We start from the raw sequence: 25,613 nt of genomic DNA on the forward strand, positions 1-25,613 counted from the left end.
ACAATGATCATGTTGAAAACAGGACCCAGAAAGAAGGCAAAAGGTGATGATGTTTGCAATGATGTTTGGGTGTTTATGTCATGCAATCAAAACTCAACTGCGAGAACAGTTTTCGTTCTCTAGTTAGATAAGATTTTTACCTCCAGTACCTTTTATTTATCTATTTATTGCTTTCACTTGATGCTGAATTTGATATTGATGTTTTAAAACAGTTCACTAGATGGTAGTTATGCCAACCTACTACCCTATAGTAGGATAACTGTACATAGTCAATGTCCCCATTGCTTCTCGTGAATTCTTATTTCCTGGGCTTTGGAGGGGGCAATTCTGAAGTGTAGATAAGTCACCAGGACAGCCACGGATTCCAGGCATGCATCTGGGGCTGAGAAACTAAGGCCAAGGTCAGTGCTGAAAAAAAGTGAAGGGAGCCTCCAGGCAGACCTAGCCTTGTGCAGGTGAGGACACTGGGGCTTGGAGGCGAGAAGTGGCTGCCTCAGGTCTTGAGATACGAAGTGGAACAGTCAGAGCTCCAACTGGGTTCTCTGGAGTTTTCCTCCAGACCCTTCCCACCATTATTTGGACAAATTTTGGATCCTGCAGAGATCTTCCCCAAGATCACAAGACTGACCATCAGTTTAGCACGAGGAGCCTGTGACCCTCAGGTTAACATGAGGGTTTTGATCAACAGGGCAATCACAGAATTCCTTCTCTTCTCCCTATGGGCACAAAGAGCAGGATCTAAAAATGGCTCCAGCAGAGACTGATGAAGGCATAACAACCCAAATGTGATTTTCTTGTCCTGCTTCGAGCCTGGCCAGCTCTCCTCCCTTCGCATTTCCTTGTCTCCTGGGCTCAACATTCTCCGATCCAAGTGGGACTACGTCAAATGTTTGGTTGTCATTTTGTCACTAGGCAGACATGACAGACTGCCCGGCTTAGCCTCTGCCAAGCAGACAGTGATCACATCAGGGCACTCAGGGGATGAGACGCTGCCTAGTATGTCAGGACAAATTGGAGGAAAATCTGGTCATTCCCTGCAGCTCTCGAAGAAAATTTCTAAATATCAGTGGGGACCCATCTTTAGAAGGTGAGCGCACACACACACACACACACACACACACCATTTGGAGACTCACTGACTGACCTGGCAACAACATAGAAGGTAGAAACCCAGCACAGACCTTCAAGCTACAAAGGGACAAAGAGGAGGCAGTGTGGCCAGATGGAAAGCATGTGGCTTTTGGAGTTAGACATAACTGGGTTCTAATTCCAGCTCTGTTATTTACTGGCTCCATGACCTTTAGGGAATTAATCAATCTCTGCAAATCACAATTTCCTCATTTGTTAAACAGACACATCACACTTATTCTGCACGGTTGGTGCGGACATTAAACGGAAAGAACATGAACGATGACCCCGATGTGATACCTGACCCCAGACCCTCTACTTCTAGGAGTGTTAGCGATGATGTGGGTACTTCTCTGTGCCTCTGGCAATGGAGCACACCCGCGTTGTTTTGTTGAGTGGAATACAGCAATTCTACCTCCGTTTTCAACCTTCACAGTGCCCGCATTAATACCATGTAACAGTGATGACCCAAGTCAGTCTATGGTGTAGAAGCCACAAATCTCTACAATGAGGCAGCATGTGTGTACTTTTTTTTTCTGGGGGATTCTTTTAAAAAACTTGGAGGAGTGACAGAAAAAATGTCTGTGATGCCATAGCGGGTGTGAAAGGGATGGGGCAGACAATGCTGAGGATGTCACAATCGATGAGGGCCAGACCCCAGGTTCTGACAGGGGGTCTGCCTCTCAGCTGGCCACTTGTCATAAAAATCAAGTTAAAATTATAAATGATAGTATTATTATCATTATTAAATTATTATCATGTGATAAAAATCACACAATCACACAATACTTTTTATAGCAACATGAACGCTTCCTCTCATAAATCTAAGATGGAGTGTGTCTGATTAAATCCATTGTTGCTCCTGTCGGCCAAACTGATCTCTTAAAAATCTAAATCAGAATATGTCACTGCCCTGCTTAAAACCTTTTATCACTTCCTTTGGAATAAAATCCAAAAGCAGCAGGCCCGCAGGGATGAGCTCCTGTCTCCTTTAACTTCATCTCATACCCCTTTCTTGCTTGCTCATTATGCTCTAGCCATGAGAGCCTTTTTAACTCTTTTCTAACACACCAAACCTTTTCCGACCTCAGGGCCATTGCACTAGCTGTCAATGCATTCAACCAACAGAGAAATGTGATCTTTAATGTAAGAACTGCTTTCAGTTACCATCCCAAGTTCTGTCTTTATTCTGAGAGCTTTGATGACCATGTTGATGACCCATCCAATAGCCTCATCTTGAAATTTCTGGATATCCTCCCTCAGTGTCAAAGCCCTCATTTTTGGTCTGCTTCAGTGACCTGCTTCTGCTTTTATAGTCTTAACATTCAATAGTCCATCATGGTTCAAACTTTTTGCCTTCTAGTTTTCTTACTTTCAATACGCCTAGAGGCTCAGAGCATAAGAGGCCATACCAGTAACCAAGCCTGGGTTCAGGAAGCCAAGACACCAAATTGATGAGCAGGACATCTGCCTGTGTCAAGGGTCATTGATGCAAAGCATAAGTGCTCAGTGCATCCGAGGGCAACCCAGAAGGCCGAACAGCAATTTTAACCCAAAAGGATACAGATATAGGGGCAGGAAGGCACGTAGCATCAACACAAAGGGATTATCTTTAGGCTCAACAGGGACCAGAAGATAGCACACGAGGGCCCAGAAATAATTCTTAGTAACATTGCTTGCTCTTCCAAACCACGGATAGACTCTTGAAATGGGTGTCAGGGAAGGGAGGGGAATGGAGTTGGGCTGTTCTTGGAAATCCAGAGTTCCTTCATCAACTGTGACAATCTGGCTTCCGACCCCATCACCTCATCAAGTCTGCCTCCTACCAGTGATGTTTTTCAATCTAATTCCAACTGGTAGTTTTCCTCTTTCATCATCCCAGGCCCCTTGGTTATAGTGGACATTGTTGATCGCCCCCTCCTCCTCAAAATTCTCTGTTCTCCAGGCTTCCATGATACCACATTCCCCCATTCTCTCCCGATCACTTGGGCTGCTTCCAGTCTGTGTCTTTCATGGGATTCTTACTCTTTTTCACCTCCCATCAGCTGCCCCCCAACGTCTGTCCTATGCCTTCGGATTATTTTATTTTGCATATTCCCTCCAGTTGTCTGTGCCACTCTCGTGGCTTCAGTTTGCATGCAGGTCCTGATGCCTGCCAGGTTCACATCTCTTATACTGTTCTTTCATGCCCGAGCTTCAGAAGTATGTGTTCAATTGCCTTCTGGATCTCTCTTCCTGATGCACCCTAGCCACCTCAAGCTCGACATACCCCAAACTGAATTCCTAGTGTTTCCCTCCCAGTCTTCTTCCATTCCAGGATTGCTAATTTCAGAGGTGAGTTCCACCATCTACCCAGTCGCCAAACCCAACAACCTAGAGGTCAGGTTTGACTGGCTCCTCTCCCTTACCACCTGTAGCTATCATTCCATTCATTCATTCATTCAGCAAACTAATCAAGCCCTTCTACTTACCACGTATTAAGTGAAATCTAGATTTCCTGTCTTCGTGAAGCATATAAACTACTGGCTGACTTTACCTCCAAAGTGTTTTCCTCTGTCCCTCCTTCCCTTTAATCAATAGTAGTAGTTGGCATATAATAGATGCTCAATTAATCTTTATTGAATGAATGCATGCATGAGACTGTAACTATCTGAACATCTGCTGTCTACACAGGACAGATTATAGCTCGGCATAGTGATGTCATTAAAAATATTTCTAAGCATACATTATGAATCAATAGAAGCCAAAACATCTGGCCAATTTGGCTGGAAACCCCCCAGTGAAGCACTGGTATGTTTCATCTGTCTTAGGCAAACTCTCAGATGGTCTGGGCTCTCTGCAGCACTGACAGGTTGTGTGGTAGCACACGGGCTCAGCCAGACCACTCCTGACCTCTTCCAGGTGCATATTACATCTCTGAACTACACACACGGCTCGCGGACTTCCAGAGTTAAGGCCAAGTTCAAACTCTGAGAGCCTCGTCTGTGACCATTTCAACCGATCCAGTCACTTCCAAAGTGTCCTCAGTGCCACTTGGTGATTTATGAGTATCAATACACATTCACTGGCTTTTAAGTCCAGAGGCACCAAAATGAATCGAGATTATTCGTGCTGCAGACGGTACAGATGGATCTTATCCAGGCAAAATTCGGCATCACAAGAAATACACAGTATGGCAAAACACCAAGAATAATTTGTGACTGATAATGACATGTCATAACAACTATCTCACGACACCAGCAAATATCTTTAGGAAACCAACAAAGAAAATATTTCAACTATTCCTTCGCAATTTTACCTGATCAATCGATCATGAAATAAAACCAAGCATGTCCACGTCTCTCTTTTCGGTTCTCAATTTTGAGTAGCAAGGCCACTACAACAGAGACCAGTACAATTAAGAATTATCCCAACTTCCACAATCAGATTAAACAGAAAGTTTTTCAAATGGAAAGACCAAAAAGAGAAACCAAAAACAATAAAAGCAAGAGAGGATTTTATGCACAGTTACTGAAGTTTCCAGGGTGAGGCACCTCTTAATAACCAGGATTCAGGCTCAAGCTAAAAATAGGCAAAGGAACAGAGAGGGCAGCTGGCCATGAACCCACTGTAGAAGTATACAGGGCTCTTATTTTGTAGAACAGCAAACCGGTACCTTGCATACCGGTCCAAAGATGGAAAGAAGTAGACACCGAGATCACGTGATGACTTGTGAGCACATAGAATTTTGGGGAAAACGAAACATTCACAGAAGAAAAGTGAAGACCTAAATGCAGACTCTTACAAAGGCACACAGGCTTAGCTGGACCTACATCCTTCCCCCATGGAATCTGACCCATGCACTGTTCTGTCTGTAGCTTCTTCACACAGAACTGGAAAGGGACAGGTTAACCTGACCTCTGGGTACCCCAGGCATCTTTCAAATGCAGAAGAAAGACGGAAGATGTTCAGAATTTTAACCTTTTCTATTTTAAATGTCTTTACACAGATAGATTTTTCTGATCTGCAAGTTAATGAGCAACGTTCAGGTTCATGGATTAAAACAATTAACCCTTCTATGTCTTCATAAAGCTGCTGACACTCTTGATTTGGTTGACTGACTGCACAGCGCTTTCAGCTTTTGCTTGAAAAACTATTTCCAAGTCTTCTATAATATATTGGTTTTTGTTTATTTCTTTAAAAAAGCATAGTGGAGTCGCATCATTAACTGACATGAATTCGGCTCTCTGTGCTTGGCCTAAATGACTAAAAGTAAACTCCTAAGAGGGCAGAAGATTTAGCCCATGCTCTGGACAAGCGTGCTGGGGTAAGAGCATCTCTGAATCCCTCTGGCTCTCTCCCCTGATCAGCCTCACTCTTCTGCTGCATCTCATTGGATTTGGTGTGATTCTGGTATTTGAAGAAACCATTTTTTAAATAATTTGATTATTAGTGATTTACACCCATGTACTGACTTAGTAGCCCTCCCCTTCATTTAAGATACAAATCCATCTTAAATAGGAATAGAACTATGTGGCCAGCTTTGAAATCTAGGCTACTCCTGATGTTCTCGTGCTCAGCCTGGGCATCACTTGGAGATGGTTTTACATCCCCAGATCAACAGTGCCCTCCTGATTTTAAATATCAGAAGACAACTCAGAACTCCTGGCCTGCTGGCTACCTAAGAAATGGCATTCTCACAGACTTGATCTTCAACTCTTGTGGTTAGTTCAATGACATCAGGTTTATCTTTTCCAACATGAGGAATTTGGGGAGGGGGTGGAGATTATAATCCACCTTCACATGACATTTATTTTCAGCTAGGTCAAAAAAAAAACAAGGGGGTGTGGGGAATCCTCTGGTATTGCTGGCATTTCCTGAAATTGCATACATAGGTTAATTGCATGATAGGAGAGATGTTGAATCATTTGCGATTATGACACTCAGCAGAGACAAGGTTAAAGAGGAATCAGGTTTCTCTGAGGTGTCTGAGCTGGGGGTACATGATAGCATTCATTCACAGCTAACCAGAAGAAGGAAGCCAGGACTTACGTTCTGTTTCCCCACTATGTTATCAAAGGGCAGCTCGGGGCTCCAGGATCCTTCTGTAAATGTCGCCCCACTGGTTCGCCTGTCTGAGGAGCTCACCGACTCCTTGACAATGTCTTCGGGCAGCGACAGTAGACTCTCCTCAGGCTGCTTAATCAAATAGGTCTCTATATTATGCTTCCGCAAGAATTCGTTTCTCTCTTTACCATGGCCCTCTTCCACATTGTAGTCCCCGTTGAGGCAGTCCAGCGTGGCTTTGGAAATGTGAATCCTCCTGTGTGCACAAAGCATAGGTCATTACACCCTCCTGAGGGGGCCTGCAAAGGCCATCGCTGGCTTTGGTCCTGTGCAAAGCCAGCAGCAAGACTGCACACAGGTACTGTGAAGACATGTTCTCGAGGACAATATGCGTTCCCTTGAAAAAGCAAAAAGAATGAAAGAAAACAGAAGTACAAGCATAAATCAAGGAGAAGTGTTATTGCTGACTTCACCGCAAGGGACACCACAACCTCTGATAAAATACAGCCTTGATGAGCCACACTTAAGTACTTCTTTTGGATTTTCTTATGACTTTCAGCCTGATCCCACCGACCTCCAAGAATCAGTGATTTTTCAGTGTTGTTGATGGTACTAGACACACATGTTCCATACACGTTTCTGAACCCAACAGTAATTATTGTCCAAATCGCTGTGCAGCAATGGCAGCTTTCTTATTGTCTTGGGACTTTTCCTATCATTTTAATTTTCCTAGGTTTATGCCTGCATCCTTCAACTTGTCTACAAGATTCTTAAGAACAAAGGCAGGTCTTATAAGTTCACGGGGCTGCCTGGAGGGTCCTCTAGGAAAAGCACTCCGTGAGGCAATTTCTTCTAGAAAGTGTATATGTCAAGGAGCAGGGAACAAAGCTGTGAACCAGGCAGGCAGACACCGGGCTATGCTCACTCACAAGGTAAGTAACTCATCTGTACATCATTAGTGGCCATCACAGCTCATGATCCAAGTTTCGATTTTTTTTTTTTTTTTTTTTTTAGTTTAGCAAAACAACAGATGGCATCAAGGGCCTTAACGATCAGACTTCAGTTGTGGGAACTTTTGCGTGGTAAATCCTTTGGGGAAGAGTTTTCCTGTCCTCGTAACTATCTGACTCAAGCTGACTCCTTGCTGGGATGTATCGTGATCTGGGTAGATTAGTATGGTGGTGAAGGTCGTGGACTGTTTGGGACGATTGCCTGGATTGAAACCCTAGCTTTACCACTTGCTAGCTGAGAGATCTTGGGCAAAATACTTAAACTTACTGAAAGTGTGTTTTCTCACCCATAAATATGGGAAAAGGACAATATCTACCTCTTAGGGTTACTGTATTAGAGGAGTTGATTTGTGTGAAGTAGTCAAGACAGTACATGATATACTGTACACACCATAAAAGCAAATGCTAAATTATTAAGAGTATTCTCAAAAATGCCACTGTGATCATGTCACTGTTGTTTATTCCTTATATCCCCAAGGCTTATAGGATACCACCTAAGTTCTGAACAAGGCTTCTAAGCCTCTATTCTATGGGCTTTGCCACTACGAAGCTCATTTTCTTACTCTGCTCCCCTACTGTATTTTATGCTTTCTCCAGCTAATCAGGTAACCAGGATTTCTTCAAATTCAAGGTGCTATTTCATGCCTACTAAACTCAGAACAAGCCATTCTCTCTGTCTAGAATGCTCATTCCATGTTTTCTGCATGATAATTTTCTACTCTGATTCAGCTCAAAAGTCATTTTTTTAGGTTGATTTTAGTGCTCCTTTGAATGAATGAATGAATGAATGAGGTGGGTGCTGAATATTTTGCTTGGCTTTTGCAATCCTAAAAATATATATATATAAGGAAACAATAAAATTTTTTGAAAGGGACGTTTCCATATACACTGTACTTTAAGCACTATCTCTACTTCCTGGTTACTCTTTTCACCCATCCTGCTAACTCTCTGCAAAACACACATAAAGAAATAGCATTTCTGATCATTTAAGATCCATTCTCCATATTTTCCAAATAAGTGTCATTGTACAGAGTCCTTGATTTCAAAGGCAAGGCAAGGTGCTAAAAATAAAAGTGTACAAAACATGTTTTGAGCTCTCTTCAGAAATGTGTTGAGTAAGTGCAAATTATTCTCGTGAGGAATTTTGTTAACACTTGCGAACTCAGTCATGCTAACCTAGGAAAACAGAAAAGTCACTTGACCTTTTATGAAATGCATGTTCCAGTCTTCTTTCTCAGATCAAGTTCAGAACTGGGGGCTAGAAAGCTGTCTTTTTCTCCGTGGCAAAATGAAACTCCTTGGAAGGGTTTCATTAAGTCTGATGGTTGATTTTCTCTTAAAATAATTAAGTTAAATACCAACTTCATTTGATATTTTCTCTGGATTCGACATTTTATTAGTCTGCTGCCAGTGCTCAAGGGAACTAACATTTGCATATACTAAATCAATATTATGTTTCACATAGTGGAAGGCATCCTCGCTTTTATTTATTACTGATTCCTCTGCTGAAGTCCCAATCAATATACACTTAAATGTTTTGATAGAAACTGGGCTTCGGATGTTCATTTTCATCCTTGCTACTGCCTTGAGCTTGTGAGTTAGGCATTTGCAGATGACAGTGTGGTAATTATATTTCCCTCTAAGGGAATGAATCAGTTCTCGAACAATATTCTCATATATCGAAAATGTTGGGCCAACATTTTCTAGTAATTTCAAAGGCCAGGATGTAATAATAATAGTCATGATAGTAAATAAAATGTAACAATTGGGTAACGCTTATTTTGCATAAATGTTATTTTGTAGCTAAAGGTATTACTCTATGCATGGCTGCATGACTGGTCTCTTACCATCTCTATTCTTCCAACGACTCAAGGGGACAGGCATTTCTGCATTTCGTCCCCTCTTTTTGCAGATGGTGCAGCTGGCCCAAGCACAGTGAGTAAGTAGTTAGCCTGAAGTCATATCACTGGTGGGTGGCGGTACAGAATTGAGACAAGGGTTTCCATTTTCAGAGTCTTTTCCACGCCCCTCCAGCTATATCTTATGGTCGCCACTACAACCAGGACCACAATTAATATATGCTGAGCACAAGACAGAAGTCTTCATACACACTATCTCATTTAACAAAAGCTCAAGAACAGGGGTCCTCAGAGTGTGGTACCAAGGCCAGCAACTCCATACCATCCGGTAACATATTAGGAAGACATGTTTCTAGATCCTATCCAGACCTACAGATCAGACACTCTGAGGGGGAGGCCCAGGTACCTATGGATTAACAAGCCTTCAGGTGATTCAGAAACACGCCAAAGTCTAAGAATCGTTGCTTGTTTGGGGCAACGTGGCTGTTGTCCGTGGCAGAGAAAGGGTTTGAATTCAATTCTGCATGACCTCAGGGTCAGGGTACCCAGGCTGCGGGGTCGCCCCCTTCCTCTCTCTTCCTAAGTTCCACGCATTGTGCCAGCCTCTGGGGACACAGTGCGGGCCTGGAGATTCACAACAGAAAGGCAGCCTTGAGCAAGCCGGACCGAGAAGTTAACAATGGAAGACAGTGACAGATGGTGACGCACTTCATAGTTGTTTTTATGTGATATATTTAATTTCTTTGAGCCTCGGTTTCCTCATAAGAACAAGAAAGCGAATACTGGCCGTCCACCTGGTTTCACGGCCCTTTGCTTTATCGCAGTTCAAAGGTGTTCCATCTTTTACAAAGTGAAGGTCTGGGCCAACCCTGTCTCGCACACGTCTATCTGGGCCATTTCTCTTACAGCATCTCCTCCTGTGGGGTCTCTGGGTCACAGTTTGAGAATCCTCGCGAGATTTCAATTCAACTTTTTTCATTATTACTGTATTAGTTATGCTGACGTGTGGTCAGTGATTATGACTTGCTGAAAGCTCAGATGATCATTAGTGGTTTTTAGCAGTAAAGTATTTTTATTTAAAAAATATTTTTAATTAATCTTTTTAAGTTTCTTTATTTTGAGAAAGACAGGGAGAGTGCAAGTGGGAGAGTGGCAGAGAGAGAGGGAGAATCCCAAGCAGGCCCCGCACTGTCAGCACAACACCCAGCATGGGGCTCGAATTCACAAACCGGGAGATCATGACCTGAGCCAAAGTCAAGAGTTGGACACTCAACCGACTGAGCCACCCAGGTGCCCTAGCAATAAAATATTTTTAATTTTTTTTACATTTATTTATTTTTGAGAGACAGACTGAGCCAGAGTGTGAGCAGAGGAGGGGCAGAGAGAGGAGACACAGAATCTGAAGCAGGCTCCAGGCTCTGAGCAAGCATTCAGCACAGAGCCCAGTGGGGCTCAAACCCACGAACCATAGGATCATAACAGAAGCTAAAGTCGGACACTTAACCGATTGAGCCACTCAGGCACCTCACGATAAAATATTTTTAAATTAAGTATGTACATTGTTTCTTAAGCTATAATGATACTACAGTATAGTGTAAACATAACTTTTATATGTACTGGAAAACCCAATTATTCATTTGACTTACTTTCTTGCAATATTCACCTTATTATGGCTGTCTGGAACTGGACTCATAATAATATCTCTAAGGTATGTCTGTATTTATAGTATGCGGAGTGTCATAGGATCAAATGATATAACGTACTGATGGTATTTAGCAGACTGGCAAGCTCATGGGGGGTACTCAGTACGTGTTTGGAATTGGGGGCTAATTTCTCACTGAAAGGTAAAGTAAACTGAGTTTATCTTCTGTATCTTTCCTGACAGAAAAAGTAGACAGGCATTTGAAAAACAAATAAAACCAAACCATCTCCAACCATGGAGGATTTGGAGATGCGTGTTGGTTACTATACTTCTGCACATTGGCACATCCAATGCCTCCGCAGAACCGGATACTGTTTAGACGACTAAGTACTTTGTAGGTACTATCTTGTTTGAAACCAAGTTTTTGAGGCGGAGAGTATCCTCAGCCCAACCTCACAGCGAAGTTGTGTGAGCAACTTGTGTGCGCAATCGGGCAGGGGGATTCGGAAACTTGCCCCAACTTCTGTAACTGGTACGTAGTTAACCAACCTTTCAAACACATCGTAAGATTTAAGCTCATCACTCTTGTGTTTCTGGGTGTGACTGAGAACACTGAACTGGACTCCTGAAGTCAAGCAGGATGTCACACTCCCTCAGAGCTGTGTCCTGTGGCTTGCACAGGGGATTTACCGCACACACCATTATTCTTTGTTCAGCTACACTCTGAAGACATCGACGTAGATGGATCAACTGCCTGGTCTGTTTGGATTCTGCGGTATTTGTAGGAAAATCCCAAAGAATTTAAGGACGTAAGAAACCCAGTGCTGATGTGAGGCTCATCTTAGTTCAAAGCCTACAGGGCAAGCAGCAGTGACCACTAAAGACAGTGAGGGCTCCCTTAGAAGAATGGTAACTGACACGCAGACATAACCTCACAGTTTACAAAGTGCTTCTTCACACCCCTGACCCTACATAGCCTCAGATGAAATCTGCATGGTGGACTGTGCCCATGTGGCAGATGAGAAGACTAACCTTCATGGAAAGGGGAATAAAATCACAAGGTACCATATCACTATTACCATCTCCTGTTTTATAGTGAGGAAAGTGAGACTCATAGAAGCTAAGTATTGGCCTGAGATCATACCCACACAGCAATGAAAGCCCAGTCTGCACTTTCCATGACTTGCTAACATAACAGAGCTTAGTGTGAGACAGAATGGAAATCCTGGCTTCTCTGATACCAACCCCCACCCTTCAGTTTATTTCCCATGACACCATGTTTCCTGATAGTAAATATAATTAGCAAGGAATGATGGCAGATACCAGAGAACTCTGTGAATCCAAAGGTAGGGCTCGGGGTGAGGCGTGGGGAAAGGAATATGCATAAGCCTTCTATCTTAGCTCTCTGGCTGTCTACTGGCTCTATATCTATCTATCTATCTATCTATCTATCTATCTATCTATCTATCTATCTATCTGTCTATCTGTCTGTCTATCCATCTATCCATCTATCTATCTATTATTTATCATCACTTAGAAAAAGTTTGCAGAAAGCCAGTACACCTTACTGGCTCACATATATCAAAAATCTCATCAGGCCACATGTGTGTAAGCAGAATCTTACTATTGCTTTTTGGAGATCAATGAACTTTTCCAGGTCACCAGTAGCTTTGAGAATTCTATACCCCTTGGCCTTGCCAGCCATATTTGGAGAGCTGAGTTTACAAGGGAGGGTAAGTTCATATAGAGAGCCAGGAGGTCTCACCACTAGCTGCCCAGGAGAATTGCTTTAAGAGGCTGTGAATCCCCCACAGATTCTGCTTTCTATGAACTGGTATCAGGTCTGGACACCAGTGTTTTTAAAATGCTTCTCTGCTGATTTCATCATGATCTCAAGTCTGAAAACCAACGTTGGCAGGAAGTTTTAGTGTTGTGTCTCTGCCCAAATACTCGTTTCTTAGATGGAGACCACTAAATCCTGCACACAGGAAACTAACCATCACGAAGCGAGCTAATGATAAGGGTTCAACAAGAAGAGGGCTTTGCTCTGACTTACCCGGGGATTCCTCCAGACTCCAGTTTGTTCGCAATGTCCACATCCCAAGACCAGACATCAAACTGCCACTTCCGCAGGCCCAACACACCACACAGCACAGAGCCCGAGTGGATTCCGATCCGCATGTCAACATCGTGCTTTGTCCTTGACCTCACATACCTGTTGACACAGGTGAATGAAAAGACAAGTGCATGAGACCAGACCAGACAGTCTTGGCCTTGGCGGCAGCCCCAACCTCTCCAACTCCGTAAGTTCAGCTCCTGCCCATTCATATGCAACCTCTTCCATGAAGCCTTCTTAGATTTCTTGGTAGCTGGAAGGATTTTCTTCCTCCCCCAAACTCCCGTAGTCTTCTATCTGAAATTTTAAGGGTCCTTATGACCCTTCTCCCCAAGCCTGTTCATTCTATACAACGTGTCTCAGAGAATGGCATCGTCATTCTCTGCCCTCTAGCACATAACCTGGGATCGACTATCAATTCTGCCCTCTGGCTGTTGCACACTCCTTTTACAACCCAAGCGTTTTTATTTTCACTCAGTTTCCTTCTCTCCATTCCTCCTGCTAACACTCTAGTTCAGCATCCTTTGGTGCTTCAGCCTGGAGTCCTGGCTCCAGCCTGAACTTCCTCCAGCCAGTGCTTTACACGGTTATCACAAATGCCAATGTGACCTTGTCATTCTGTCACTCCCTCGCTGAAAACTCTTTCCTGGCTTCCTATCCCCAGAACAGAGTATCTCACATCCAAGGGCTGAACGGGCTCATCCACCAGCATGCAGGAAGAACTGTTAGCACCCAAACTTATAGCCCCAAATTTGATATATAGGCTGCTCTCAGTGACCTCACAGGGCCCATGGGAAATGGTCCCCTGACTGCAGGCATGGACGAAGCTTCTTGAGAAAAGAAAGGACTTCTACTATTGGAAGTTTTCCACAGGCACCCACATCCCTTCTTAACTTACAAAGCAGTTCAAACAATTTTAGTTCATGAGTTAAATGATGTCATTATGTAGAAAGAAATTCAAATAGTAGAATATAATACAGCTGACCCTGAACCTGGAGATTCATGCCTTGCAAACAGTTGGGCTTAAAAATGTGACTCCATTACCTTCCTTCTTTGAAAGAACAAATGAATGAACAATTCCATATACAAAAGTGAGTGTTTGTATTCACTCTTCCTAACAAACTATAAGATAATACAAAGTTATTTAAACAAGAAAGTAAAATTGTGGTGGCTTGAAAACATAGAAATATTGTACTAAATCAGGTTCTAGAAAGGCAGCCGTGGAAGCATGTCTGTGGCTAAAGAAACAGTCCTCCTCATCCCTAGTGAAGATTCCAGTTTCCGGACCAATGTTTTAACTTTAACTTTGAAGTTAACACTATATAGTATCCACTGATAATGCAAATAGTGGAGGCCATGTGAAAACCGGGAATGAGGCAAGAGGAGAAACAGCATCCAGCACTGGAGAAGAGCTTTTGAGCTCTGAAGTCTTTTCCCAGTGAGTTTTTGTGAGGCAGGTCGCTGGGAGAGGTCATCTGTGCCATCTGCCAGGTGGGTCCAGTACCACAGGATCCAGGCACGTGGGAGGATTACACTCGCCTGTACATTTCGCGTTGCTTTTGCCAATGGAATGTGAACAGAAGTAACATGTATGATTCACTTCTGGGAAGAGCCTTTAAGAGCCTAAACAATCACACTCCTTGTTGTTGTTTTTCCCTTCCTCCTGTGTCAATCACCAGTCAAGGACATTGGGGGGAGCCTTCTAAACCAGAGTTCTTTTTTTTTTTTAAACATTTTATTTTATTTTATTTTATTTTTTGAGAGACACAGAGAGAGACAGAGCGTGAGCAGGGAAGGGACAGAAAGAGACGGAGACACAGAATCCAAAGCAAGGTCCAGGCTTTGAACTGTCCACACAGAGCCTGATGCAGGGCTCGAACCCACGGATGTAAGATCATGACCCGAGCCGAAGTTGGATGCTCAACTGACTGAGCCACCCAGGTGTCCCAACCAGGATTCTTTTTGTAAACTTTTTTTTAATGTTTATTTATTTTGAGAGACAGAAGGAGAGAGGGGGAGGGGCAGAGAGAGAGACTGAGAGATAGAGAGAGAGAAAATATTTGAATCAGGCTCCACTCTCTCAGCACAGAGCCCATGGTAGGCTCAAACCCATGAACCTTGAGATCATGACCTAAGCCGAAATCAAGAACCAGATGCTTAACCAACCAAGCCACCCAGGCGCCCCTAAATGAGGGTTCTTGACTGAGGATGATGTACAGTGGTACCCCACCACTCTCCCAACCCTCCCATAGGGACAAGAAATGTGAGTGAAAAATCTTTGCTCTTTTAAGACACTGAGATTTGGGGGATGTCTGTTACTGCAACATAACCAGGACGATGCTGACTGATACAATCATTATTCCAATGTACCTTCTTCTCATTAACCCCTACGGTTGTAAGGGTTGATACAGGCTCTAGTGCCAGACTACCTAAACTACCCATGTTTACAGCTTGCTTTGTCACTTACTAGCTGCATGGCCTCAGGCAAATTATTGAAATTCCATCTATAAAATGGGAATAATAGGAGCACTGCCAGGATTAAGTGAATAAATGCATGCAGAGAGTTGAGAAAGTAGGAGGCACATACGTGGGACAACTTGGTTGCTTATCACATATGAAGGGACTGCAGCCCAGGAAAGTAGGATTTTCTTGTGGTCACCTAGCTGATAAGCAGGATCCTAGGACCAAACTGGGGCTGTTCTGACTTTAAATCTCAGCATCTTTGCAACACAGGCACTGTACATGGCACGTGATCCGGGGGAAATAGCTTAGTCTGACCCTGAATTTCAATGGTTCACAAAATAAAGCTCTAGCAGATTGTGTCGCTAACGGAGCCTCTGTGAGCCCCAAAGGAGGTAATGGATGTTAAAATGCTTTGCCAACTAATTGTGAGGGACTATTGAATAGCACGCTGTGCTAATGCCATCAGGTAATTAACATCACGCAGGGAATTCATTGGAACATCTTAATGAAAAGGCATTTAGATTTTTTATTTTCTTCTACAAAGACCCTAATAGGACCAAGTTTCCTTATTGCGCTAGTTTTGGTTTCCTTTCTTTTTGTTATGTCTGGGATTTGACTCAAACGAAAGATAGGAAGGAAACTGTGTAAAAGTAATGAATAATTCACAGGCATTGATCCTCCTTGGAAAGCCTACACGGCAGTTGCCCAGTGCCGCACATACACACCATGTTTCAAAATCAGTTCTTGAGGGGACAGACATGGCACACGCCCGTACATGCGTCATGTCCAAACAAGTATGTGGACATACATACCATGAGCATTCCTGAGGCTACAATGGAGGGAACCTTGTCTGAGTTACAAGTCTTGTTCACTTCCTCCACGGCAGAGCCCAGGAATATTCTGCTCTGTCGTACCAGCCGCAAATAGAGAGAAAATGACTGTAGATCACCTGCGTTCTAAACCTGTACACCTCCTCCTTCCGCCCTATGAACTCTGAACTTCTGGAGGGCAAGGGTACTATCTTTTATTTCCCTAGATCTTAGCATAGTGCTGAGCACATAGATTGAGTCAGCGCTCCAATGTATTTACTGAATTAATGGATCAAGCTCAAAGGCTTTTCTTGGTCTCTAGCCCCATGTAGTCCTCGGATGCTTCTGAGAGTCTCTGGGGAGCACAGAGAGGACCTTGGACTTGCTGGCTGGGGAGGCGGTAGCCCTCCACATTTTCCCCCTTCAAATAACGCATCTCTGGGGGGCCTGGGTGGCTCAGGTGGTTAAGCATCCGACTTTGGCTCAGGTCATGGTTCGTGGGTTCATGCCCCGCGTCAGGGTCTGTGGGGACAGCTAGCTCAGAGCCTGGAGCCTGTCTTTGGATTCTGTGTCTCCCTGTCTCTCTGACCCTCCACTGCTCATGTTGTCTCTTTCTCTCTCTCAGAAATAAATAAACATTAAAAAAAAAAACAAATAACACATCTCTGCTCTCAACTGCTTCTCATGGTGAACTTCCATCCAAGGTTTCTTTTAAGTAAAGAATACACTTAATAATTATTATTAGTTTCTGGCTCTGGGCTTATGGCTCAGAGCTTGCTTGGGATTCTCTCCTCTCTCTCTCTCTCTTTCTCTCTCTCTCTCTTTTTCTCTACCCTTCCCCCCCCATAAAGAAATAAAATAACAATTCAAAATAATAATAATTATTATTAGGTTTTGCAGCTGTAGGTCAAGCTGGGGGCCAAGCATACAACAGTGAACATGCAAAAGATTGAAGATGTCATTTCTTTTAACTGAGCCGTTAAAGAGGCGAGTGACTGGTATGTGGCAAAACATGATCATAGGAAGGATTTTTCGTTTGATTTCAATGCTTCGAATGGTTCTTTTTTTAGCCAATGAATCAATCTGTAGAAGGTGCTGGAGGAATGACAGGAAGCATAATCTAGTAGCCGTCAGTGGTCTGTAAATCAGACTCTCTCCACTGTTAAATAAATGGATGAATAAAAAGACCATCTTCTGCACCGAAGCGGCTGGTACCACGGGAGGAGGGACACCCAAGTCCTTGGCTTTGGGGGTAGAGACCAGAGTTGCAATGCTGGCTCTACCCCTTGCTGGCTGTGGGAGCTTGAGAGAATGCATATCCTCCCCCTTCTGCTCTGGCAGTGGGAATGATATGGGGTCCTCAATGCCAATCACTGTCAAGGCCACCGAGAGGCAGACCGGGCATTAAAGCAGGCTTGGATGTGATGCTGGGTTCCCCTCTTGTTGGCCATGGGTCTCAGAATGGGTGCATTAGGCCCCAAGTCCTGCTTTCTCAGGTGCAATGGGAAAGAGAAGCGGTCCTTAGCGGAACATTAGGGTGCTTTGTAAAATCATGTGTATAAAGCACTTAACCTGGTGCATTCCAACACTCAAAAATAGCTAACACTGATTCTTGTTAGTAATAACAACTTGTAATTACAAAAGGATTAACACAGGTCGGGGCGCCTGTATGGCTCAGTTGGTGAAGGGTCCAACTCTTGATTTCAGCTAAGGTTGTGATCTCGTGGTTTGTGACATCAAGCCCGAAGTCAGGCTCTTGACAGTGTGAAGCCTGCTTGGGATTCTCTCTCTCCCTCTCTCTCTGCCCCTCCTCTGCCCATGCGTGCTCTCTCTAAATAGGTAAATATATAAATAAATGAACAAATAAATAAACTTTAACCCCATAAGCATTTTTTAAAAAATATTTTCATTTATTTCTAGGAGAGAAAGAGACAGCGTGAGCAGGAGAGGGTCAGAGAGAGAGGGAGACACAGACTCTGAAATAGGCTCCAGGCTCTGAGCTGGCAGTCAGCACAGAGCCCGACGCGGGGCTCGAACCCACGAACTGCAAGATCATGACCTAAGCGTAAGTCGGACGCTTAACCGACTAAGCCACCCAGGCGCCCCAAAACCCATAAGCATTTTCTTGTGTCACGGACTATTAGTGTAAACTGTGATGCTAAATGGTTACCCATTTTCCTATTTTGTCGTATGCCAAAGCTCATCCAACTATTTCTTTGCCTTTGCGCATTTACAGAGTCCGATGAACCTGGCTAGGGGCCTTTTCTCTGCCACTTACAAGCTGTGTGTCATTGACCGGAAGTTACTTATTCCGTCAGAGCTTCAGCTTCCTCCTCTGAACAGTGAGGGAAGTTACAGTAGTTTCCTTGCAGCGTTTAGGTGAGGTGAGTCAGGAACTTTAGAGTCTGGCATATGCTGAAGCTTCCATTAATAATAGCTTTATCGATTATTATTATTAGAGGTGTTCAACCTTCACCATTATAAGTAATTTTGCAAAAAACAAAAATCCTGTCCACGGGCTGAAGACCACTCTGACTGCTACATCTATAAGAGGAGAGGGGACTTTATGGCTGCTGTGGTTAATGGTGTTTCAGAACAAAGTGAGGGAGGGGGTTTTAGGGGGACAGAAAGAGAGGCAAACAATGATTGGTGGGGAAGGGAAAGGGAGGAAAGAAGGAAGAAGGGAGGGAGGTGGGAGGGAGGGAAGGAAGGAAATAAGGAGGGAAGGAGGGGAAGGAAGGAAGGTGAGACGGTGGGAGGGAGGGGGTGAGGGAGGGAAGAGGAAGGAAGGAAGGAGGGAGGGAGGGTGTGAAGGGAACCCACCTGGAGCCACTTTTCAATCTATTTAATGGAACTCTTATCAAAGCCTGTTTTAATTAATTTAATTTTATGAACAGATATGCATGAGATGGTATTAAGTGCTTCGTGAGAAATAAAGTGAAATCAATCACCTTTTTTTTTTTTTTTTTTGCCATTCATCTCCTAATATCCTGTTTCTAAAATCAAGTATTTTTGATGAAATGGATTTCTTACGAGATGTGATTAAGGCTTCTTATCCTGTTATTCTCAGATGTTAACTGACTTTCCCTCTCTCTCAATATTGGTTCTGCTAATTTATCAGGGAATGTACGGAAGATCTCCTGAACTGTGTGTTCAACCTTTGGCTATTAGTGGGAGGTTTCAGGCATCAGAGGCAATTGCAGAAGCCAGGAGGTGAGAGGCAGGGTATTAGGATGGTTAAGACCAATGGCTTCGGAGTCAGATGGGTCCTGGTGGGTGGTCCTTGTTCTTCTACTGACTAGTTGTGTGGTTTAGTGCAATAACACAAACTCTGTAAGCTCGTTTCCTCACTGGTGACATAGAGGCCAACCCCAGAGCCTCAGTGAGTTAGGATGTACCCATATGAGTGCCCTGGTTGCTAATGGCTAACATCCATTCTGCTTGGCTGCCCTGATTACTGGATACTCTGGCCACCCTAGTTGTTTAATATTTTGCTATGATCCCCGCCTATCTCTTAGAATTGTGGGCACTTAATGAGGTAATGCATGTAAAACACTTATCTCAGTGCTTGGCAAGTAGCATAGTAGATAGTCAATCAACCCAATTATCATTATTTTCCTAGGACAGAATAGAAAATGAAAGGAATGGGTTTCTATAACTTAACAGAGACACGTTTTCCAGGGACCAAACTCAGCCCTAACGGCAAGATTCTATTAAAAAATATGTGTACGGTCATAACGTGCCTGCTTTCTATTTGAGTTTTCAAAAGAACGCTCGGAGGTTGGATATTATGATCCTCATTTCACAGAAGAGGCCATGCAGCCTCCGGGAAGTGAAGTCACACCTGTCTGCTGTCACACACCTAATAACAGGAAGAAGCAGAAACCAGATGAGGTTTGCCAACTGCAGGCCAAGGGCTCATTCCATTCTTACGCTTGACACAGTCCCCGTAAGTGACCATTCATTCAGGGAACACTGCCGTGATTGGCACGGTCCAGCAACAAACTCTACCTTCAATAAAGCGGAATCCTGTCCAAAATTCAACACTGTCAATTGAGAAGTAAGTTCACTATTCTGATAAGTGTTTGATTTAATATAAATCTTTACATCATGTCTCCTACGGAGACACTCAGGGTCTGTGGCTTGAACAGTGATGCTTCCCTTCCTGTCTCACAGCTGCTGCTCTCCTCGGGGCCTCTCGTCTCTTCCTCCGGTTGCTACACAAATCTCTTCCAACCAGTTTCCTTCCTTCCGAGTCTGCCTTCTCTCATCTCGAGCCAACTGGAGGGGCACCTGGCTGGTTCAGGTGGTGGAATGCCCAACTCTTGGTATCGGCTCAGGTCATGATCTCATGGTTCGTGGGATCGAGCTCCATGTCAGGCTCTGTGCTGACAGCATTCTCTCTCTCTCTCTCTCTGGCTGCTCCTCCCCCATTCGCTCTCTCAAAATAAATAAATAAATTTTAGAAGCAACCGGAGAGAGAATTACCTATGCCCACGGTTACCTTCCTCACGCCCAGGCTGGAACAGGACGCCACCCTGCTTTAAGTGTCAGTGAGTTCCCATCGCCAGAAGGATAAGGTCACAGTTGTTTTACAAGGTCACCAACGATCTGTGAATCTGTGCAGTAACCCTGCTGTCTGAACTTAGAACTGTAGTGATCACCAAGGGCCTGCTTCAAATGCTTAACACACACCTGCACAAACATACACATGTGCACAAACACACACCTATGCACAGACACGTATGCGTACACACAGGTGTGTGGGCACACACAAGGCAGACACACAAGTATACATAAACACCGCACTTCTACACATACGCACATGCACACACATTCACACACACACAGGGCTTCTGCCATCCTTAACAGCTAGGAGAGCATATTCTTCACGTTTTTGTTTCCTGGAAAACACCTCTGTTTCTCCACCACAAAGCCTACAGTAGAGATACCTCTGGAAAAGAAAGACAGAAGACAGAGGAAATAACTTCTGCCATACTCCTTCTTCTGACTGCCTCCACCCTGGCTCATTTGGGAATCCTGCTAGTGTTCTAACCAGCAGCAGCTGAGGGTAGCCTCTCCTGGTGTGGGCACCTGTCCTCACCAGTCTGGGATCGCAGGATGACCTTCATCCCATAGTTAAACTCTGCTGTGAACAAGGTACAGGGTCGTTTTGAGAGCTGGTTTGCCATTTGTTCAAAGGTTGTAAATCTCAACCAACAAAGAAACTACTGGAGCATTTAGGATCTACAGACCCAAGGTCAGATGCCATCTGGCCATCAGAGCACCTGCTCCTCACTGCCGGTCTGCACTCTGGGGACCACTGTGGGACACCAGCTCTTTGAGGAAATGCCAGAAAAGGCACAAGGAGAGACCTTGACCAGGTGGGGGCATTACCTCAAAGAGTGATCCATCTCTGATGACAAATCTATGGGGCAGCCATCAAGTCTGGGAGCACCAGTCAATAAATGGCTTATTTTCATGACACGATAACACACATAGAATGATGTTATGAAAGTTTCCAGACCTTACAGCTTCTAGTAAGTTCTCCGGTTGGAACAAGTGCCTTTGGGTCTGAAGAAACGACTGAAATACTGTCTGCCCATCATTCCTCAGTCTGGCAACACCAGACTTTAAGAGCGGAAGCTCTAGAAGTCTGAGCCCATTGCAGCTAAAGTTGCCTAATTCCAGCATTCTTATTTATTCTTCTATATCATGTTTTGTCACTAACTGGAAGAATTAATGCTGGACCTCCAGTCTCCTCCGTTGTCATCAAGGAGTGTTTGCATATTAATAGACTCTGATTTTTGTCATTAAAAAATCCTAGTGAACTGTCTTATTCTAAAAGAATAAAAGGAGCCTTAATCAACTGATGAGGGAAAGCCCTCAAGTCATTTCAAAGCATCCAAGCCTCACGTCTCATCGACCTAGTCCAGAACTCCAGAAAGGAGACCTTACATTGGACAATACGGTCAGGAGGAATGAGGTCTTATCTAGAGAGATAAATGATAATGCTGTAAGTATGTTCAGCATTTCGATAATCACTGTTCATTTCTTCTGCAAAACCATTTCTGCAGTGTTTCTATTGTTTAAGCTCAAGATATAAACTCCCATTGAAAGTCTATGGATGAACAGATAAAGAAGATATGGTTTGTATATACAAATACATAAATGTGTACATATACATATACCTAGTGGAATATTACTCAGCCTTAAAAAGGAAGGAAATCTTACCATATATATCAATAAGAATGAATCTGGAGGGCATTACACAAAGTGAAATAAGCCAGACGAAGAAAGACAAATACTGTGTATATGAAATCTAAAAGAAAAAATTCACATTTATAGAAACAGAGTAGAAAGATGGTTGCCATGGCTGGGAACAGAGGTGGGGGAAATGGGGTGATATTGGTCAAGGAGACAGACTTTTAGTTATTAGATGAGTGAGCTCTGAGGACCTGATACACAGCATGGTGATTACAGTGAACGAGGCTGTAGTGTATACTTGAAATTTGCCACCAGGGTAGATCTTAAGTGGGCTCACAAAGAAAGAAAGAAAGAAAGAAAGAAAGAAAGAAAGAAAGAGGAAAAATAGAGAGAAAAAGACCACTAAGTGAGGCAACGGATGTTAATGAACTTGACTTTGTAATTATTCCACAACGTATATGTACATCAAAGCATACTTTTTTTTTTAGTCAATTGTATCACCATAAAAAATAAAAATGAAAGTCTGTAGGGGAGCTTGGGTGGCTTAGTCGGTTAAGCGTCCAACTTTCGCTTAGGTCATGATCTCGCGGTTCGTGGGTTTGAACCCAGCATCGGGCTCTGTGCTGACTGCCAGCTCAGAGCCTGGAGCCTGTTTCAGAGTCTGTGACTCCCTCTCTCTCTGACCCTCCCCTGCTCACGCTGTCTCTCTCTCTCTCTCTCTCCTAGAAATAAATGAAAAAAAAAGAAAGTCTGTGGCATTTGTTGGGATGAGCACTGGGTATTACCTGTAAGTGGTGAATCACTAAATTCTCCTGCAACCATTATTACACTACGTTAATGGCACGATTATGTTAACTATGTTAACATATGTTATGGTAACTAACTTGAATTTAAATTAAAATTAAATTAAACTAAATGAAATTAAAATAAAGTCTGTGGAAAGTTTTGCTACTTAAACTTAATTGTGATGTGGGTGATCCAAACTCACAGATTTTCAGAACTGGCAGAGACTTTAGGGCTGGCCTGGCTCAATTTCCCCATTTCACAGACAGCAAATCCAAGTCCTCGCCCTGGGAGGCAACCATGAGTAAGAAAAAGACACCCGATGACCTGTTCATCACTGTGCTTCCAGAGGTCAGCGTGGTGGCATCTGACGCTTGGAAGAGCGCCACAGATTCTTTGTTGACTGACCTATCGATTGGCTGGTAGAATAAAGTTCACACACCTAATCAGTTGCAGAATGCATACAAAATATAGAGTATTTTGGGTGTCCTACTGCCTTCCTTGAAGCCAGTCAAAATATTACAATTCACCCTAGTTTTCAGGGCAGGACTCTCCAGTGTCCAAATGAACAGCTAAGAGTCATCTGCAGCCTTTCCATCTACCAAAAGGGAACTTTGGGTTGGAAGTTTTGGCTCCTCTCTCCACACTCCCGAGAGAAGAGGATTTCTGCATTGCTGTCAAAGAGTGGGCACGTGCTGTCTCTTTCTCCACCCGTCTACCTGGGCTCAGGGATGGTGATGGTTGAGTGTTCAACATACACCCCAGTGCAAAGCACCATGCCACCGTGACTGGCCTCGGTCATGGGTTGGTTCCAGAGGTGGGATCCTAGGGGCCAGCCAGGGTAGCATATCTGCCCACCAGCAATGTGATTTCTGGTTAAGTCTTGAAATGACCAGTGTCACATCAATGAAGCAAAATCATATTTAGGGAAAGAGCTTCTGTCTTCTTCTTAATTAGGGGGCGACACAGCATTCCCTGATGTCAAGAGACCTCTGTCCTAAACCAGAATGAAGTCAGGGATCTGTCAGTAGGCAGAAGGAGCCCAGGCACACTGTGTTGGCCATGGCCAGGCTCTAGAAAGGGAGGCCCCAACTGCTTAGATCCCTCCTGTCCTCTTCGGGCTTGGTCTTGGGAGCCAGCAGGTGAGCTGAGCCTTCCGTGGAGGATGTGTGTGGGGTTCAGGGGTTGTTCTCCTTCTGCTCTTCGATCCAGACGGACAAAGCCAATGGTCACAAACATGCCTGCTAGACCACACTACCAAGGCGTGAGTCCATAGGAAGAGTATTCTGGCTTGTTATTGGCAGAATTCTTCTTCCCTTATAAGATGAAGGCACAAGTCACAGAGAAGACTTCTGCCCATGTGCCTTCTTTACTATCTTTGCTGTGGTTGGGAAAGGTTGTAATGCCTGGAGGCTCTGCAACCATATTTGGAACCTCGAGGGGGCCTCTGACAACACTGAGCATCTGTCCCAGAGCCACGGTCGAATTCCAAAGTCCTTGACCTCAACCAGTCCTGCTTTCTGCTTAAGCTTCTATTTACCAGATACACCAACCAAAGCCAAAAGCACTTGTCATGCACCCATGAAGCCAACCATGGTGGCGGCCCTACAATGATTTCCTGTTGGCCTCGGGCTTAAGTGCAATCTTTATCATGGGTGAGAAGGCCCTGTGGGTCCTGCCTGCTCCCAGCCTGCAGTCCATCTATCCCCAGCCTCTCCTCCCTAGGCTTCACCAGCTGTCACTGCAGCATGTCCCGATTCTGCATATGTCCAGCCGCACCCAACACTCCTCCAGGGTCTAATGTCTGCTCACCTTTCAGAAAACAGCTTAGACAGCTCTACTCTGGAAGGTCTTCTCCAGCACCCTGGCACTAACGAGCTGTTCTCCCTCTGTTCCCCCTCACACACCCTGGTTGCATTCATCTCTGAACTTACTGTACCATATTGAGTAACCTTCCTGAAGTCAAGCACCACGCTCATCTTGGTCCTTGCTGTATCCCCACAAGGACATTGGTAATATAAATTTGCTGCACACGTCATTGAAAGGGAGGTAGAAATGGAACACAATGAAGCTGCCCGGTTCATTGGTTCATGTGGGAAGGTTAACGGGCATGCAGTTTTTATGATCTAAGTCAAAGCGCATCACCTTTCAAGACAAACATGATCTACCACAAGGATAGATGGGGCGGTTCGTCTTTGTGCACACTGAAGGCCTGGGGATTATGAAGAAGACCCCAGATTACCTGATGGTTTTGATCATGCTGAGGCCCATTTCAACGCAGCAGTGGGCATGGTCCTGGCGGGGCTCTGGAAGCCCTGAAACACAGTAGTAACAGTCCCCCAGGATTTTAATGCGAAGGCAATGATGCTCCTGGAAGGAAGAGAGTAGAGAGGAGAGGGCTGAGTCAGCAGACGGGCAAGTGCTTCTGAAAGCCTCCTGATGGAGGGCGGTGGAGTCAGGTGGTCTTGACCCAGGAAGCAGAGCACCTAGCTTTGAAATGGGCTTCTATTATCTTCCTAAGAAATTGGGGGGGGTGTACCCTAAGTAAGG

General features: G+C 44.2%; 1 protein-coding gene across 1 annotated transcript in view; it reads right to left on the minus strand.

Moving 5' to 3' along the window:
• ADCY8 (adenylate cyclase 8) overlaps nt 1-25,613 on the minus strand; it is a 217,938-nt gene that overhangs the window by 97,922 nt on the left and 94,403 nt on the right. The window contains exons 5-7 of the mRNA XM_039219469.1: nt 25,306-25,433; nt 12,742-12,900; nt 6,160-6,430 (exon numbers count right to left, since the gene is read on the minus strand). Of these exons, the coding sequence (XP_039075400.1) occupies nt 6,160-6,430; nt 12,742-12,900; nt 25,306-25,433 (558 nt within the window). The remainder of the gene's footprint in view (nt 1-6,159; nt 6,431-12,741; nt 12,901-25,305; nt 25,434-25,613) is intronic.

This window comes from Hyaena hyaena, unplaced genomic scaffold (genome assembly GCF_003009895.1).
Source record: "Hyaena hyaena isolate Hyena2069 unplaced genomic scaffold, ASM300989v1 scaffold_820, whole genome shotgun sequence".
NCBI lineage: Eukaryota > Metazoa > Chordata > Mammalia > Carnivora > Hyaenidae > Hyaena > Hyaena hyaena.